The sequence below is a fragment of the Cutaneotrichosporon cavernicola genome, assembly GCF_030864355.1.
Source record: "Cutaneotrichosporon cavernicola HIS019 DNA, chromosome: 4".
Classification (NCBI taxonomy): Eukaryota; Fungi; Basidiomycota; class Tremellomycetes; order Trichosporonales; family Trichosporonaceae; genus Cutaneotrichosporon; species Cutaneotrichosporon cavernicola.
The window spans coordinates 1,494,299-1,512,155 of record NC_083396.1 but is presented as its reverse complement, the minus strand read 5'-3'; the positions used below and the strand labels follow the sequence as shown (position 1 = coordinate 1,512,155).

The 17,857-nt window shown below is 57.7% G+C and overlaps 7 protein-coding genes across 7 annotated transcripts; 3 read left to right on the top strand and 4 right to left on the bottom strand.

Annotated features, from left to right (window-relative positions):
- Positions 1–845: 845 nt before the first annotated feature.
- Positions 846–1,116, bottom strand: CcaverHIS019_0405880 (uncharacterized protein; the record flags this gene model as incomplete). Its single annotated transcript, XM_060600439.1, has 2 exons — positions 846–983; positions 1,033–1,116. 2 exons carry the CDS (start codon positions 1,114–1,116, stop codon positions 846–848), a joined length of 222 nt encoding a protein of 73 aa, XP_060457033.1.
- Positions 1,117–1,426: 310 nt separating this feature from the next.
- On the bottom strand, positions 1,427–1,920 carry CcaverHIS019_0405870 (uncharacterized protein; the record flags this gene model as incomplete). The annotated part of the gene is made up of 2 exons (XM_060600438.1): positions 1,427–1,744; positions 1,792–1,920. 2 exons carry the CDS (start codon positions 1,918–1,920, stop codon positions 1,427–1,429), a joined length of 447 nt encoding a protein of 148 aa, XP_060457032.1.
- Positions 1,921–3,309: 1,389 nt separating this feature from the next.
- Positions 3,310–3,876, top strand: CcaverHIS019_0405860 (uncharacterized protein; the record flags this gene model as incomplete). The annotated part of the gene is made up of 2 exons (XM_060600437.1): positions 3,310–3,594; positions 3,631–3,876. The coding sequence occupies 2 exons, from the start codon at positions 3,310–3,312 to the stop codon at positions 3,874–3,876; spliced, it is 531 nt and encodes a 176-aa protein (XP_060457031.1).
- An 844-nt stretch (positions 3,877–4,720) lies between these two features.
- Positions 4,721–5,228, top strand: CcaverHIS019_0405850 (uncharacterized protein; the record flags this gene model as incomplete). Its single annotated transcript, XM_060600436.1, has 2 exons — positions 4,721–4,750; positions 4,785–5,228. 2 exons carry the CDS (start codon positions 4,721–4,723, stop codon positions 5,226–5,228), a joined length of 474 nt encoding a protein of 157 aa, XP_060457030.1.
- Positions 5,229–8,325: 3,097 nt separating this feature from the next.
- Positions 8,326–10,177, bottom strand: NEM1 (uncharacterized protein; the record flags this gene model as incomplete). Its single annotated transcript, XM_060600435.1, has 3 exons — positions 8,326–8,459; positions 8,673–8,904; positions 9,092–10,177. 3 exons carry the CDS (start codon positions 10,175–10,177, stop codon positions 8,326–8,328), a joined length of 1,452 nt encoding a protein of 483 aa, XP_060457029.1.
- Positions 10,178–11,922: 1,745 nt separating this feature from the next.
- On the bottom strand, positions 11,923–15,893 carry RPB2 (DNA-directed RNA polymerase II subunit RPB2; the record flags this gene model as incomplete). The annotated part of the gene is made up of 5 exons (XM_060600434.1): positions 11,923–11,988; positions 12,062–13,381; positions 13,422–15,476; positions 15,574–15,836; positions 15,881–15,893. 5 exons carry the CDS (start codon positions 15,891–15,893, stop codon positions 11,923–11,925), a joined length of 3,717 nt encoding a protein of 1,238 aa, XP_060457028.1.
- A 523-nt stretch (positions 15,894–16,416) lies between these two features.
- On the top strand, positions 16,417–17,653 carry ebp2 (uncharacterized protein; the record flags this gene model as incomplete). Its single annotated transcript, XM_060600432.1, has 3 exons — positions 16,417–16,722; positions 16,759–16,984; positions 17,019–17,653. The coding sequence occupies 3 exons, from the start codon at positions 16,417–16,419 to the stop codon at positions 17,651–17,653; spliced, it is 1,167 nt and encodes a 388-aa protein (XP_060457027.1).
- Positions 17,654–17,857: the final 204 nt, after the last annotated feature.

The following is a 17,857-nucleotide window of genomic DNA, read 5'->3' as shown; positions in this document are numbered from 1 at the left end:
CCTCGAGGGAGCGTCGAGTTGGAAGGATATCCCGTCTCCGGTCATTGCGGAAAAGGAGTTTGACGGAAGACTTGGAGGTGCCCCCGTCCGCAGGCGACGATTGGGTGCCTCCTGCTACCTGGCAACCCCGCTTGGTCGACGAGTACGTAGGCGTACATGTAAGCCAAACCCTCCAGGAGCTGAGATCGACCGCGCCGTATCCGCGATCCCCATTCCCCGCAACGAGTCTGCGACCGTCATGCCCAAATGCGAAAGTGGCATGAACGCGACTTGACATCCATGGACACTGCGCGGGCTCCCATCTGACTGGGGCGGCGGCGTGCGAGATGACCGTCGACTGGGAATACCAGGTTTGCGTTCTGGTGGTCCAAGTATACGTACATCTTTCTCGCGGGGCACTCGGTGGGCATAACCCTCTCGGGGCTGATTCGCACGCCCGCGCTCGCCACTGACGCGGTAGCGGTCACGAGCCGCGAGTGGCTTTACCGACCGTGCGGGCTGCGTGCTCAAGCCTCTCCCCCAAAAGGTACTTTGGCGTGCATTAGCCCTAGCCCGAGAAGGCTGAGAAGGCTGATTTGGAGATTAGCAGCAGGTCCAGAACGCCACAATGTCACCGTGGCTGTTCTGTCGTCCCTGACTATCACAAACGCGGTGATGATTCCAAGACCATGGGAGTCAATTCAGAAGTGTGATGGGTGAGGCGAATGTCATATGTGTATCAGTAGATATGAATAACGTGTTGCAGGTGTGTTCTTCTGAGCTTGTATACATCGATGGATTTGAACAACGGCACGAGCCACGCCGCCGGGTAGCATTGTTCCTCTTTGGCGTCCAGGACACGTCGGCTAGACGGGCTCGGGCTTTTTGGGCAGGAGGGGTGCGTCTGCACTGACGAGTGTTGACTGTGAAGAAAGGCTCGACGAGGAGGGCAAAGCGAGCATGTTGGGCATGGCTGCCTCTCGACGACGCTGGCGGGCGAGCACCTGGTGTCAGAGGGGGTTGGTTGTGGGCGCCATGATAGTGAGCACTCACGATGTAGCGTATCGCCGTCATCACAGAGACAATGAAGATTGTGATGGCGAGGAGGCAGAGAGCGACGGCCCAGGAAAAGGCCATTGTGGCGGAATGGTGTGAGGGAGAGCAAGCTTGTGTGATCGTCAGATACGCGATCGGACTTGAGTGTATGTGTGGACGATGTCTGTGTACGTCTGGAAGCAACGATCTGGGGAGAGGGATAACTACAGGATGCATCGCATCACTATTATACACTTGTACAGTACTACAATCGACCCGTCTCCGTGCCGAGACGGCTGGGTCGCGTGCATATGCCGAACGCCTCGGAAGATGGCTGGTGGCAAGCAGGGTGCCGAACAGGATAAAAGACGGAATGAAGCTTGATATCCTGCCCAAGACCAAGTGGAGGGCCTCAGGAGCCCATGACTTCCTCTGTCTCCTTTTCCTGCGCCACTGCGGTGCTCCATAGCTGGCCCTGCTGTCCCAGGCTCACAAAGGTAGAAGGGCGGGACTGTACACTTGGAGTCACGCTCGCCATGGACATGCGCTCCTCGCTGATGCGGGGGAGGTCGGGGATGCTGGGTTTGGTGATCAGTGGGCGGCGGGCGCGTCGTGGTGCCCGCAGCGGGGGGTAGGCAGGTGGGGGTGGGTAGTTTGAGGGTGAGGGCTGGGACGAGGCGGGAGATACCTTGTCGAGGGCTTCGAGGGCGGCTTGTTCTCGCTTTCGTCGCTGGGGTCAGTGGAAGAGAGCAAGAAAGTCGATTTGAAACGGCTCACCAGCCAGCGGTGGTAGAACCACAGTCCACCGAGGGTCAACAGCGCCGCCGCGACACACGAGACGACCGCAGCGGCGATGAGCGCCACGCTCCCTTCGCTGGAGCGTTTGGTAAGACGTATTACAGGCATGGTGGGTGATGATCAAGCCACAGGTGGCAGTTGCTGCTTTGTAGTGTAACTGCTAGTGTAACTGCCCCTGTGTTTGAGTCATTCTCGTCTGTGAGATTTGTGCTACCTTGTCTATTGTCCAGACAGTGAGGCACGATTGCGACGACGAGTTTAAGTCGAGTACACAGCAGTACACGGCACGAGTGTTGCATGTCGGACAGGTTGGTGCCTGTGTCGTAACAACAGCTGACCCCAAGCCCAGGGCCTGCGTCAACCCTGCCTGACTCATGGCTATTCATGCCTGTTTCCGCTCGTTTCCAGTGAAAATGGTCGCTTTAAAGTGTGGCTGGCGTAAAAACAAGACCAACCAACCAACACCGCTTCCAAAGACCCTATCGCAGAGGCACGTCCTTTCAAGACCCAGGAGTCCCCATCGGGTTTGCGCAATCTCCGTACGGCCCGAGTTGACAGCCAAAGTACTAGACAGCCAAAGTACCTAGACAAAGGCCTCAGTCAGATTAGAGGGCTGTGGCCAAGGGTGGTGAGGGGCCGAGAGGGGTTTGATAATGAACAAGTCACCAACTCCACAAGCTTGCTTGCGAAGCTTACTGGGTGCGGTATTCCCGTGTGTTCCAAAAGCAACTCTGGCGAAAGCGGGAATTCGTGTCCAAAACAAGCTTGTCAGCTGTCGGCGGTGTTTACGACGCATTTGCCAGCGACGCGGCTATTCCTTGGGTATTCCTACCCTCTTGGTTGCGTCAACGGACCCGCTCACTGCCATGGATAACGGCGAGGGGGATATCTTCACCCGCCGTTGTCAATCCCAATCAGACAAACCGCCAAATTACCTTACACCAACGAGATAGCCCACGGACGGAGGTGGTTCCAGCCGTGTCGCGCTTGCCGGGGCGATGGACGTCAGCCGGAAAGACCGGGATGTAGGAATGCATAAAGAGCGTCATCGCATGCGACGGGTCGGGGAATCGAGGATTATGACGCCGTTTGGGTGTTGGAGTGCACAGCATGCAGAGACGGCTATGCCTTGGCATTGGGATTGTGTATGTTGTCTGGATTGCGAACGTGTTGCGACAGTTGACAAGGTATGCGGCCTTGGAAACAGCAAACAGCCATGTCGTCATGGCTTGGCAGCATGTCTAGGATCCAAACCAAATCGCTCGCGTAGCTCGGCAACCGCCATCGCTACGCTACAGCGCTGCAGCTGCAAATGCCAAGAATAGTATGGGAGATTGTTGATCTCCGTCTCGTAGCGTCCGCGATTCTCCGAAGGGACTGTTGTCAACGCGTTCACGGCTCAACGGCTCAACGGCCTCAAGGGGCCCCCGCGTCGTCACTGATTGATATACATGCCTCATCATCCATCTCATCTCAGAGATCGACACACCAACCACAATGAGATACACACTCGCGCTATTGTTTGCCACTGCCACGCTCGCAGCTGCAATTCCCCTCCCCAACCCCCACGTCACAACTCCACCCACCATCTCCGTTTCGCGCCCCAGCACACGGCCCATCATCGCCTACCCGGCAGTCTCAAACTCGTCCGGGACCCGCTTCCTCGTCAAGAGGTACGAGGTACAATTCTCAGTCGTGGCGGGCCCACTGATCGCGTTCGGCATCCTCTTTTTCATATTTCTCCTCCTACGTTTCCTCAGCAATGTCACTCAATGCGGAATAGTGAGTCTCAAAGTACTTGTACTTGGCTGACAGCAGCGCCATACTCGCGAGGCCGAGCGCCGAGAGCAAAGACTCCAACGCGTACACCCCCACTCTGGAGCGCTGCCCATGGTCACCTCCCCTAGCGTCACTGCCGTTACCCGCACCGAGGACGGCGACCCCGAGTTGCCAGCCTACTCGCGCCAAGTGGAGCCTGGCGCACAAGCCATCGACGTGTCGCTCGTCGAGAGGGATATCGCGGATGTCGCACCGCCAAAGTACACCTCGACGGCTCTTCCGTGATGTGGTTGGTACATGCGAATTTAGAGCTCGTATGCTCGTGTAAATGTAATATTGTAATAATGGTGAGGTCGCGAGTTACTCCTCCCCCCCTCTCAGTGCTCAGTGCAGATGTATAGGCTTGTGTGCTCTGCCATTGGAGCGGTCTGACATATCCATCTCAAACGCATTGTTACAGACTCGTCTCAGGCTCAAAAGCTGTATGATATGATGGTATCTCTTGGGTCGTGCGTATCGGCGCAGAACGCCAACACCGCCATCCTCAGGACCGCAGCACCGCAGTTGTTTATCTGCTCACGTGGCGAGGAGGAGTGAGACACGTGACATGCGTCATCTATCAGAGATACATTCTTGCGCTGCGCAGACGAGCACTTGCGAACAGCAGCGCAAGTCAGCTTGTCATCGGGTCTTTGCCGCAGTGTAATACGCAGTGTAATACGCAGTGTAATACGCAGTATAATAACGGGGGTGAACCCCAAGACGAGGACCCCGGAATGTGCGCCTCAATCTCGGACCGATCAAAAACGTGTTGATAGCTGATGCCTGTTTTGGCTTGCACTGTCGCGCGTGAACGTTTATGATCGACCCGAGATCAACTATCAAACCCGCAGCTAGATGCATACTTGTGTTGCTTGTGTTGGAGGTTGGAGGGTAACTGCAAGCTTGAAATGAACGGTCAAGCTTGTGAGTTTGTGTTGTTACTGCTGCGGAAGCCGATAATTTGGACCGCTTGGACATCCTGAACATCCTGAGTATCCTGAACATGTCAACACTACTTATTACCGACGTGTCATTCAACAACTCCTCTTCTCTCATCTTCATCGCAAAGTCGGTATACAACCAAACCATGTCGGAGCGCCGCACATCCCAGACTCAAGTACGTCGAGTTTTACCAAACGAGCTGACGTAAGGTTACCCAGCGTCCCTCGCCGCCGCGCGAACGCCAGTCGTCGCCATTCCGCAGTGGCTCGCCATCCCGCCCTTGCCAGACCCAGCCCCAGCCCCAATCATCGACACACTCACGCACCTCCTCCCAAACCCCCCGCCCAGACCCGACACAAGACGTCCTGACGGCCGGCGATGGCCTCGCGTCCTCACTCGGCGTTTCGCCACCCAAGACGACCTCCCACCTCGCGGCCGCAGCCACACAAGCCCGCCGCCGCTCTTCCCCAACTTACGACCTCTCCGGCACATCTGCGCAAGGGAAACAGGGGCCTGCGGAAGGGTTGACGGGCTTTGACTCCACAGCAGGGTACCAGGACTCGGGGAGTGGTGGGGCGTTCACGGCAAGCGGGGCGATGGAGGTTGTGCCGATGAACGCGCCGGCACTTATGTACGACGGCGGGAGGAAGTAGTTGCTGTGGAGGGAGGATGGACAAGGCTGTCTACGTCGAGTCGGTGACATGGTCGGAACGGACACTCACTCTGCTGACTTGGGCACGTGGCATTGCATACCTGGTGTTATAATGCACCTAAACGGGGCGTCGCAATCTCGGAGGTGAGGCTTAGGTTTAGAACTCTCCGATGGAGGAGATCTGGTGCTGGTACAGACTGACTGCCCGCTCGCAGACATTGAAAGAATCTTCTGGAACGACGACCGGTTCTCTCACGTCGACGGCGCGCTTCGCCTTGTGCGCTTCGCCCTCTAGCCCCCTCTCCGCTAGCTCTCCCACTCAAGCTGCACATCTACAGCCACCCTCGCAGGTACAAACCAGCCAACGTACGCCTCTCCGATCTCCTGCCGATTCAACCCCCTATCCAGCCGGGCGATTGGATTGTATCAGGACCGACCACACATAGCGTTCTTTCGACTTGGTCGCAAGCGTGGACGCCGACTGGCGCGAGACTTTCTGGCGCGAGACCTGTTTCAAAGACAGCAACTCTACCATTAAGTTAAAGTTTCTCCCCCTCCCAAGCCTGTCCCGTGCCCTCCGGTACGCCAGCCCATCCCACGACATACGCACCTGAAAACAAAGCCACCACACACGCACCCGAAGACAAAGCCACCACACAAGCGCCCCCATTCACCGAGCTGTGGCCGTGAATGTGGATTCCCTCGAATACGTATGTAAACATGGTGAGGAACGCCCGCCGCCTGTTGCGTCTTGGCCGAGATCGCGCGCGTGGTAGTCGTCGCAAGTAGCCCAGGCGGTAGTCGTCGCAAGTAGCGCCCAGGCGGTGGCTTGGCGATAATCTCTTGTGGCGTCCGAGAGCACGTCCCAGCACGTCCCAGCCGCTGAAACCTTGAAAGTGTCGGGTTGCACTGGCGTTTGTGGAGATGGTGGCGCTCGGGTACTCGCCGCCACCGCCGCGGCGATGAAGGCGATAATGAACGTGTCATGCAGCGCTCCGAATGGCTATACCTAGCTAGCTAAAACATGCTACTGCAATATGCCTTCCGTCGTCAAGATACAAGGTCGCGGGAGAATGATGAAGGCACGCCAATCGGTCTCACTCTATTCATTACAGTCTGGCTTTGCTCTATCACATGCAACATGAACTTGGTACTTATGATTTGGCGGCTCGGATCGATCCCGATCCAGTAAAGAGGTACACTACTCGCCCTACAAATGCCCTTTTCCACTTGCACTTGCACTTGGCTTTCGTACCGTTCGTCCCCGTCCACTGTATGCCGGCGGTGGACTCTCAACTGATGGGAGCGTGGCGACTGTTGCCAGGTCCGTCTTGTCTGCGCTGTATGTTGGTCGCTCGAGCTCGAGTTGGCTATCTGTCTCGTATTCTGCCCATCTTCGTTCGGTGCGGCGTCGCTTTATGTCAAACCCTATCCTTTGTTGTCACTCACGAGGAAATACCATATTGCCAAGCCTGTAATCAAGCCTGCTAACCCACAGACAACCCCGACAATCGCCGCGACATTTACCCCCGGTCCAGGCGAGGGGGGTTGGAGTAGCACGCCGTTGGAATATGTTTCCGTGGCGGTCTCGGTGCGCGTGTACGGCTGCGTCTTGTCGCCCCCACCAAACCGGTAGCCTGAGATGACGCGGGTGACGGTTATTGTAGTTAAACCGGTTGGTGGCGGGCCTGGGGTGGACATGCCAGATGGTACTGGTTCGGATGGGGGAAATGGGGAGACTTGTGCGGCGGCCACCGCAAACGCCAGGACGATTGACAGCATTGAAATGATCACAAGAATGAGTGAAAGAAAAAAGAGAGAGGGATAATAGATGTCATGTGTTTGATGTGCTTGTACATGCACATTCGTGAGAGCTCACCTCACCGCCAAACTCAAAGTCCAACGAATCGGGCTAGTTCACGAGGACGAGGACGAGGGACGAGGGACGAGGACAGGACAAGTGCCCGCCGCCGTCGCTGTTGCCAAGGTGTCCGTCACTAGGCACAAGGTCCCATCTATCCGCCAGGCCGCCAACTCTCATTTCTACATCCCTCACATTTTCCCCTTGCCGGCGTACATGTATACAACTCTACTTTCCAGTACAATGGGTATGCTGTCTGAGTCGACGCCATCGATGCGTGGTCGTGGCTCACATGCTCCATGTGGCGACAGGACGATGCACAGCATGCGGCCACCATTTAGCGGGACGAGGATGCCGGCCGGGTGACGATCAACCAAGTCTCGAGGATGTCTCGAGGATCATATTCGAATACGATGGTAATCCGTTGGCGACGGCGACGGCGACGACTTGAAACTTGGGTACTTGCCCTCCAGTTATGCCGAGAAGCAGGCAGAGCTTTGCGCTGGACGACGAGCTAGCGAGGAACGCCGTTACTGTACATGTAGTACTCTGTGGATGTGAGGAACGCCGTTACTGTACATGCAGTACTCTGAGCTCTGATTGTCCAGCGTCATGTCGAGGGTGCGACGGTTATGGATGAAATTGATAGAGGTGTTTGTAGAAGACGGTGGGTGCGGCGGGGAGTTTCGAGGCGCGCCTGTTGACGGATGGGGCGGACGCGAACGCCGCCAAGGCGAAAAGGGACGAGTAGCGAGAGCTTGAGTGAGTGAGTGAGTACGATACGACGTTGTGAGATCATGGTCATGTACGCTATTGTACAGTATACCTCGCGCGTGGCAGTTGAGATTTGGTCCATTGTGAAAGGGGTGGTTAGTGAGGTACGGGCTGTACCTGGTCTCTCGTAAGTTTCAAGGACACCTGCTTAGATTGGGCAAGTGAATAGCTTTTCTTAGCCAGGGACAGGCACAAGTGGTTAGTTTCATTACATGTCTTGTTACTGGCAGTCATCGCAGGAGAGCGAGACCGAGACCGAGGACAGAGGACAGAGGGAGGCATCTCCGCCAACAGTCGACCTTTGGAGTGAGCTTGCCGCCGCAAACAGATTGAACAGATAAGGCGACGTTTACAATGACGCACTTTGGCCTGTCTCGCGCCTAAACTGCGTCACAATGTCGCACCCACCACGCCTCCGCCTCCGCCTACGCCTACACCATATCCTACATGCAATCGTACCATGCTAATTAAAGCCGCGAATACCCAGGATGTGTCGCACGTCCGTGACAAATCGCAAGCTGTCAAGAACAGGTATGCTCTGAAGCAGCGCCTCGTCGTTGGGATCCGAGGTCCAGCCCTCAATCGGAAGCGCGTTGGCTGGTGTCAGTATGTGTGATCATGTGCTGGTGGAGGTGTTGATGGAGAGTGGACATGGCAATGTCAGGGTGCGGCAACGAGTGGCATGTGCAAGTGAGACTCAAGCCGCGATAGCTGGTCCAGCTGGTCCAGCTGCTTCCTCTTTCACCGCTGTGCCACGTCTGCGGGTATGCGCACCCACCCATGCCCTCAATTGGCCGCTCGCGCACTCACCCTTGTTCCAATTGTACGAGATGGGCGAGTTGTCCATGAAGCACACGCGGCCAAGGTCTGGATCAACGAGAGCGAGGTCCTTTATGTAGCTTCCGCTGGGCTGGAGGAAACAGCTCTCACGGTACAACCGCTTGGCGAACAGCCCTCGCCCGTTGTCGAGCCAGTCGATGACTGGGTCGGCGTACTCGGGCATACTAGCAGTGTAGATGACCAGCGTGTACCATGAGGCGACCTAGAGTCAGCGCCTGCTTAGCTCGACACAGCTCAGCACGCCAATACACTCTACTTGCCCTACTCCGCTCGGCAGTTATGCACCGTGCGAGCAGTGCGCTTCGCCGAGCGCCGTTTCGGTCACATGCCGCACCTGGGGCACTCTCCCCTCTGCGCCCGTTGCGCCCTTGCGCCCTGCCAGTACCCACCTTCTTGAGGAAGAAATCGACGTATGGTCGCTTGTAGACGTGGTACGTCGTCGAGCGGCCATTGAGCACCACCTCGACCGTATGGCCCTCCCGACGCCCGCGGCGCCCGAACAATCCAGACCCAATCCCAAGCATACCGCCGCCAGAGCTCGAGCTGCCGATTGGCCGGGATGTCGAGTGGATGAGAGTCTCGTCGAGGTCGAGGATCAGCGTCTTCTGGAGGTGGAATGGTGTCTGGTGTGGTGGCCGGACGACGATTGGAGCTGGGATGGCGGGACTCGCGTGTCTCTGTGGTGCCGCTGGGACGCTCGGGTCAAGCAAGCTCGTTGTCATAGGGTTGGGGAGGAGGCGTGCCCGACGGGGTCCGATGTCGGCCTCGTGCTCGACCTTGTGATTGGCCTCAGCCTCGAGCTTGGTGTCGAGGATGCCGCGGAACAATACCGTCTCCTTGCTGTGCCCGGAGCGGAGGGAGAGGTTGAACGTGTCCTTGCGTTCGGTCTCGCTCACAGCCGACTCGTCTCTAGTGTCGCCCACGGCGCTGTCGGCGCGGGTCACGGGGTCGATCCACTCGGCTTCGGACGCGGAGCCTTCATCTGATGTCGCTTCAACGAGTACAATATCCGATGTTGCAGAGGATGCGGGTGATGGCAATGGCGCCTCGACGGGTTCGGGAGGCGGTGAATCACACGCGCGCAACCCGCGCTGCTTGTGACGCAGGATGCGGACTGCGCGGGTATCGCCAACGAGCGAGCGCCAGAATGCCAGAAGGATTGACCACAGTGCTAGTGCTACGCGAAGAAGCAGTGGCGTGGTGGGTGGGGGAAGCTTGATGCTCGTGCCGGTTGGGACTCGACGTCTCCGCCTCCGCGCGCGGCGTGCTGGAGATGCAGATACAGACGAGGATGAGAGACCAGATGATGCAAAGGGGATGTGGTGGCCAGACGCCAAGGACGAAGGGCCCGGTTCGGCACTAACAGCCGAAGGATGCGAGGATGCTAATGGGGTTGCGGCGAGCTTGCCCTTTGGCCCTAGGCCCGAGCCTGCCAGGCGCGCAATGAACGTATCCAGGCGAGAGAGAGAGTTCATGGCGAAGAGGGAGGGGAGGAGGGATGGGAGCAAGAGGACAAGTATGCGGATGCGAGGTGCAAAGGAAGGGAGGTGTGTTGCGAAGGGGCTAGGTAGGCGGAGGGGTCAATTGTGGAGGTAAGGGGCGGAGCGTGTGCTACCTCAACATTGTAAGGAGAGAGAGAGATAGCGGGAGAGAGAGAGATGCTTGGTTGAGCTCCGACTGCCTCGAGCCTCGAGGTGTTTATCAAGATGTGTCCGCGAGTCGAGAGACTGATTGCCAGAGCTCGAGGCGGTGTGGGTTGGTCAACAAGTTGTGGGGTCGGCGGTGCTGAAACTCGGAAGCGACTGAAAGCCGAGGGCAACGATAGTGGGAGGGAGCGGACGGGGTGGTGATGATGAGGGGAAGCTGATGAGCTGAGGTCGAGTAAAATGGGAAGTGGGAAGGGAGCAAGGCAAAGTGATGAGCAGGAGAGAGAGGTAGTAGAGGTATAGAGGATGAGTTAATGAGGAAGTTGAACGGATGAAGGACCGAGGCGTACGAGTGTCATGGTCTACCGTCCCTCATTCTGGTTCTGGGGTTGGGTGGGGCGGGGCTGAAAGGGTTTCCATTGCCCGCGTCATTACAGTTCAGCCACTCAACCCGACTGGGACTTTGGATATTGATTATACCTCGCCACCCAATAATAAGCTAATACAGTAATGTTAAATGTTAAATGGGGTTTGGTTGGAACCTCGGCGTATTACCTGGATCGATTTCCGACTTTGCCACCAAACATTCAGTGGGGAACAAGGGAAAAATCACCTGTCCAAGCGGCCCATGGCCCAACAACCCCAACGCGCTCGGCGTCAGCTGACTGCCCCTTGCTGCGACCTGCAACCTGGGTCCTGCGACCGGGGCTGCGGAGGATGCATGGAATGACAGCGGGGCACGGACGAGCATTGACATTGTCTCTCGTTCGGCTCTGTACTGATTTCAAGAATTTTGGGGCAGCAGGATAGTATAGTCTGGAGCGTGGGAGTGGGGGAGCGGCGCGAGGATAGCGAACAACAGGACATGGTTCCAGGTTGACAGTTCATGTGTCGAGCACATGACCACGAGGGCATTTCATTACCCAGATAGGTGGGGTAGCTAGTCCTAGGCCGATCGCTGCCTAGATGAACACGGCCAAGAGGCAAGATGCAAGAGGGCTGGAAGTGGGGTGGAGTAAAGTACATGGAATCGGAAATGATACTTGGCTACAGTGAACGAGACAAGCTCTGGGTGGCGTCTTGCGTTATTTGCGGGGGAGGCTGACGGTCGTGGCTGAGGTCGTAGGTAACCCGCCTGGCCCATGCTAACCACTTGATCGTATCGCTGCGCCGGAGGTGTGGGGAATGAGGGTAACCAAGTCCAAGCCAAAGTCATCCATTCCAGCCAAGCAATGCCCAAGACACTCAACATGCCCAAGCATCCCCCCCTCCCCGGACTCAAGGACTCAACCGTGCTCAGCAATCTGCCCATACATAACCCCCATCTCCCCCTCCCTCTCAACGCCCCAACTGTTCCAAACGATAAAACCAAATAACCCACTTCCAGAGCCCCTGCAGCATGCAGGCCAGCATCTCAACCACATGCAGAATAAATGTGTCAATGCCTACAATAGCCTCCGTCATCCCCAGGCCCAAGCCGGCCCCACAGGCACTCCACGGCCGAGCCGGGGCCTGACTCTCCGAGTCCCTCAATCTCGTCGGGCAGCTCCGACGCCACTTCTCTCCCCTTCTCTCTACTCGTTCGGATCAGAGTACATACGTACCGTAACGTTCATGGCTTGAAGCTCCTGGAATAGAAGCTGTCGTCAGCGTCACCCAGTCGAAATCATGCGTGGCACACGCCACCACATAACGTAAACAACAGCTACTCACCTTGGCCGCGTACGGGATGAAGATCTGCGACACCTGTGTGCTGTTACGGCAGACCGTGCAGTGGAACTCCTGCTTCTTGAGGTTTGCAATCGCCATGAGACCACACTGGTCACAAACGTGCAAGCGGAACGCGTCCGACGACTCGTACATGCGCTCCTTCAGGAAGCCAGCGATGCCGTGCGAGATCATACAGTCGCGCTCCATTTCGCCGAAACGCAGACCACCGTCACGCGAACGACCCTCCACCGGCTGGCGCGTGAGGATCTGTAGCGGACCACGCGCACGCGCGTGAATCTTGTCGTCGACCATGTGTTTCAGGCGTTGGTAGTACGTCGGGCCAAAGTACACTTGCGCACGCAACTTGCGACCAGTGTGCCCGTGGTACATGACCTCGAGGCCACGAGACTGGTACCCACGCTGCCGCAGGTACTTGGACACTGACTCGACCGTGAGCTCGGTGAACGGCGTCGCGTCACCTTCACGACCGGTAAGCGTCGCCAGCTTGGACAACAGACACTCGACCAAGTGCCCGATAGTCATACGTGAAGGAATGGCGTGGGGGTTGATGACCAAGTCCGGTACGATACCCTCGGCCGTGAAAGGCATGTCCTCCTGGCGGTAGGTGATTCCAATCGTACCCTTCTGTCCGTGACGCGATGCAAACTTGTCGCCGATCTGTGGCACACGTGTCGAGCGGATACGGATCTTGACGAACTTGAGACCCTCTCCGTTCGTCGTGATCATGACCTGGTCGACCACACCCTGCTCCGTCGACTTCAACGGTGTCGACACATCGCGCTTCGTGTGCGTCGCTGAGCGCTGCCCCAGCTCCTCAGAGTCTGGTGGGATGGGCGCCGTCTTGCCGATGATGATATCGTCACCGTTGACGTTTGTTGCCGGTGTGATAAGACCATCATTGTCAAGCTTTGCGTAGCGGTCGCTTGCTCCAGACTTCATGCGCAAAGTCTCGTTGCGGTCCGGCTTCTCGAACGCCTCCACCTTCTGCATACCTACCATCTTCTCGGTGTCGGTGTATGCGCGGTAGTAGAGCGAACGGAACAGGCCACGGTCGATGGATGACTGGTTCATAATGACCGAGTCTTCCTGGTTGTAACCCGAGTAACACAGAATCGCGACAATTGCGTTCTGGCCAGCAGGCAACTCGGAGAAGCGGAGGTACTTCATCGACTGCGTCGTGGCGAGTGGCGATTGCGGGTAGTACAGGATGTTGGCCATCGTGTCCATGCGCAGTTGGTAGTTGGTGAGGTAAATGCCCATCGCCTGCTTGCCCATGGCCGACTGGTACGTGTTACGCGGAGACTGTCGGTTAGTCAAAAAGGTTCCATACTCAATTGCTCACCTGGTTGTGGTCGGGGAACGGAATGATGGAGGCACAAACACCAAGAATCATACTTGGGTGGATCTCCATGTGGGTGTAGTTCTGCGACCAGTTGCTCGACTTGATACGAGCTGATGGGTCAAACGCCTCGAGGTTGTGCGCCGCCTGCGCCTTGCCAACTTCCAATGCGCTCTCGTATGTCAACGCATTATCGAGGTCCTCGTGCGTCATGGCGATGAGGATCGTCTCCTCCTCCTCCGCGTCGACGTACTCGATGATGCCCTCAGACAGCATCTCGTCCCACGCAGACTGTCCCTGCATCATCACTTCACCGGCGGCGATGGCGTCAAGACGATCAATGTGCTCGCGCGTGAGCCTCAATGTCTGCGTGTCCTCGTTCACAATGAGGAGCGGACGGCACACGCGACCTGCGTCGGAGTAGAGACGCAGTTCGCGTTCGCGAATGTCGCGCACAATGGAAACCTCGTGCTTTAGCTGCCCACCGCGGCGCATCTGCAGGAGGTTCTGGTGCAGGGTGTGGGCGTCTCTGTGGATGCCCATCCACACACCGTTCACGAACACCTTGGACGCCGATGGCGCGTTACCGTACTCGCCCTGGTCCTCGAGACCCCACTCCTCGAGGAACTCCATGACGGGCGCCGAGTACGAGCCGACCGAGATGTACGACATGAGAGCGAGGTTCTTGACCAGACCACAAGCTTGTCCTTCGGGCGTCTCGGCTGGGCAGACCATGCCCCAGTGGGTGTTGTGCAGCTGGCGAGGCTTAGCGATCTTGCCGTCACGACCAATCGGGGTGTTGGTACGACGCAAGTGGGAGAGCGTCGAAGCGAAGGTGTAGCGGTTAAGCACCTGCGACACACCGGCACGGGCCTGCATAGCCTTGGCCTGGTCACCCCAGTTACCCGTGGCGAGCGAGTACTTGAGACCGTTGGTGATGATGCCAGGCTTGATCGCCTGGATGAGGGTGAACTCCTTGTGCGTCTCGACACACTTCTGCAGGTGGCGGTACACATCGCGTGTGAGCTTCTTGAACAGAATGCGGAAGAGGTTGGCGAGCAGGGGCCCAGCCAGGTCGAGACGCTTCTTGCCAAAGTGATCACGGTCGTCAAGCTCCCTGCGGCCCAGGGCTGCTGAGCACAGACGGTGGATCATGTAGCCCAGGAAGTAGGCCTTCTTCGACTCGAAGCCCTCGGACACGGACACGTGCGGTAACATCTCCTTCTGGAGAATGTCGAACGCCGCACGCTGGCGCTGCGCGCGCGTACCCTTCTCTTGCTGCCCACGACGACCAATGAAGTCGAGTGCGGTATCGCGGTCCTGAACGGCGAACGCCTCCTCGATACATGGTCGCAGCAACTCCAACAGAGACGTGTCGTCGGGGTCGAAACAGATGTGAGAGAGGACGTCACGGTCGGGCACGATGCCGAGCGCGCGGAAGATGATGACGACGGGGATGTCGACCTTGGTGTACGGCAAGGACGCGCGGATGACCGAACCAGTGGTTGTGCGCTCCGACGCACGCGCGTACATCCTCACGACCGTCTTGGACGGCATCTTGCCACCCTTCTCCATCTGACTCGTCACTTCCGAGAAGAAGGTGATGGCCGACGGGTCACCTTTCTTGAAGACGTAGACGTGGTTGGCGGCCATGCGCTCCTGGGCGATAAGGACCTTCTCGGAGCCGTTGATGACGAAGTAGCCGCCCTGGTCGTACGGACACTCGCCCATCGTGTAGTAGGTGTTCTCAGGCAAGCCGTGGAGAAGACAGAAGTTGGAGCGGACCATAACGGGTACCCTTCCAATCCAGATCTTGTCCTCCTCCGTCTGGTGCATCACACCGTTGACATCCGTTGCTGGACGCCAGTCGGCCTCGATCGGGTCGTCAACGTTGCCGGCCGTGAGAGTCGACTTCTTCATGTCAACGTACAGCGGCGCTGCGTACGTGAGGTTACGTGAGCGCGCTTCCTGGGGAAACAGGCCGACCGTCTGGCCATCGATTTCCGTGACCGCCACCTTGGTCAAATAGATTTGACCAAACTGAATCTCATAACGCCGCTAAGACAGTCAGCGCAAACCATCTCCAAAAGTGCAGCGCCGCCGCATTCGACTCGAGTCTGAGACATTTGACTCGAGTCTGAAACATTTGACTCACCGTCTCGTCACCCGCGACACCAGTGTGCTGAGTGTGTTGGTCAAGGGTTAATTTGGAGCTCTCGTCGACGAGCTCCTGCATGGTGTTCTCGACGAACTCGTTGAATGATTCGAGCTGCTGGCGCACCAGGCCCTTCTCGTCGAAGAACGAGTTGATGATCTTCCAGTAGTCCTCCTGCGCGATGGATTCCTGCTCCTCACCATAATCTCCGTCCTCTTCATACTGATAGTCGGGTTTGTAGTCGTAGCCATCGGCAGCGGTTCCTGTTGTTGTAGCAACGTTCTCTCGGCATCAGGGGGTTATTCACCTGTATCATCCATGTTGGGCAGTGGGGTACGTGGCAGCGCGCGCGCGTGCCGCCTAAAAGGGAAAGGAAGCGGGACGGTGGGACGAGAGAGTCGCGGATGGGGAAAGGACCGGAGAAGGGTGGCGAGAGGGGAGACGAGGGTGACAGCGAGCCGACAACCGCGGGCGTCTTTGTGACGCGCTTTTGATCAACGGGCGGTTGAGCTTGAACCAGATGCGCGCCGGGGCGTTCCAGAGACTACGGTTGCCGAAGAGATGGAGCGGATGGTCGACTCGATGTTGATGGTGAGATGGGTTTGTTTGGAGCTAGCTTTGAATTGATGATTGAGAGCGTTGAGCGGCAAACGCATCTCTAACGGCTTGGACGTGCACCCACGACATTCCACGTGGCAATTTTAATTCCGGCTGTGGCACTCACCATTCAAGCCTTCAAGCCAGTTTGATTCCGCCTTGACCTCCACCGCTAGTGACCTTTGGATACAGAATTTCTGGACTTGGCCCAGGGTAGACTATCACAACACAACAACCAGACACAACATGGTCACTCCCAAGAAGACCACGCGCGCAGTAAAGGGCAAGGGCAAGGGCAAGGCGATCCCCAAGGCCGTTGAGCCAACACCCTCCCCGTCGCCGCAGCCCGAGCTTGAGGAGGACGACGAGGACTCGGACGACGACGGTGTCGACGAGGCGGGCATGCAGCGCCTCATGGAGCTTGTCGGGCCCGAGGACCTGGACGAGGTTGAGAGGTCCCAATTGGGAATGGACGAGGACGAGGATGAGGATGAGGACGAAGACGAGGGGGAGGGTGACGAGGACGCAGAGGAGGAGGAAGGAGATGAGGACGTAAGCTTGACTCTCTGTAGAGACAGCTGACAGCAGGACGACGACGTGGTCATCGAAGAGGCGGATGCGGACGCGCTGGCAGTCGACGAGCTTGGTTCGGATGTGTCGCTGGACGAGGACGCCGTGCCTGCACGCAAGGTGACCACGAACAACAAGCCGGCGATGCGTATCCTGACCGACGGTATCCGGATGACGGACACCGAGTGGCCTGAACATCTGATCGTTCAGTCCAAGACGGTGTTGGACGTGGACCCGAACGATGGTGAGCGAAGCAAGCCTTGCTGAGCTGACGTCAGACCTGAAGCGCGAGATGGCGTTCTACAAGCTGGCGCTGGACGCGGTGCCCGAGGCGCGCAAGCTGTGTTCCAAGTACGACATTCTTTTCTCGCGGCCAAACGACTACTACGCCGAGATGGTCAAGAGCGACGAGCACATGGAGCGTGTGCGGACCAAGCTCGTCGAGGAGGCGCAGGGTATCAAAAAGTCCGAGGAGGCAAAGAAGCAGCGCGACCTCAAGAAGTACGGCAAGCAGATCCAGGTCGAGAAGCTCAAGCAGCGCGATGCGGACAAGAAGAACTTCAGCGACAAGGTTGCTGGTCTCAAGCGCAAGCGCAAGGACGGCGCCGAGATTGGTGGCGGGGACGACGAGTTTGGGATCGAGATCGACGACGACGACGAGCCCCGCCGTCAGGGCAAGGGCGGCAAGGCGGGTGGCAAGAACAAGATGCCCCGTTCTGCGCGTGATGCCAAATACTCGCTCGGCGGTGGCGGCAAGCGCTCGAAGCAGAACACGCGCGAGAGCGCCAACGACATTCCTGGGTGGGGTGGTGGCGAGAAGAAGGGCAAGTTCGGTGGCAAGGGTGGCAAGGGCGGAGAGCAGGGCAAGACGCAGCGGCCTGGCAAGGCGCGTCGCCACTCGCGGAGGAAGTAGACCTAGACGTGCATGCATATTGTATCATCACCGCAGAGCGTGCAGAGCATGCGAGGCAAGCTCTAACAAACAGGTCAAGTTGAGCCAAATAGTCACAATGGAGGAGTGGGTGGAGAGAGGAGGCATGTCCGCCAACCTCCACGTGGATCGTCGCGTCCTTTGGCTCATCTTCGTGCCCTCCCGCGCACTCTTCTCGACATCCAC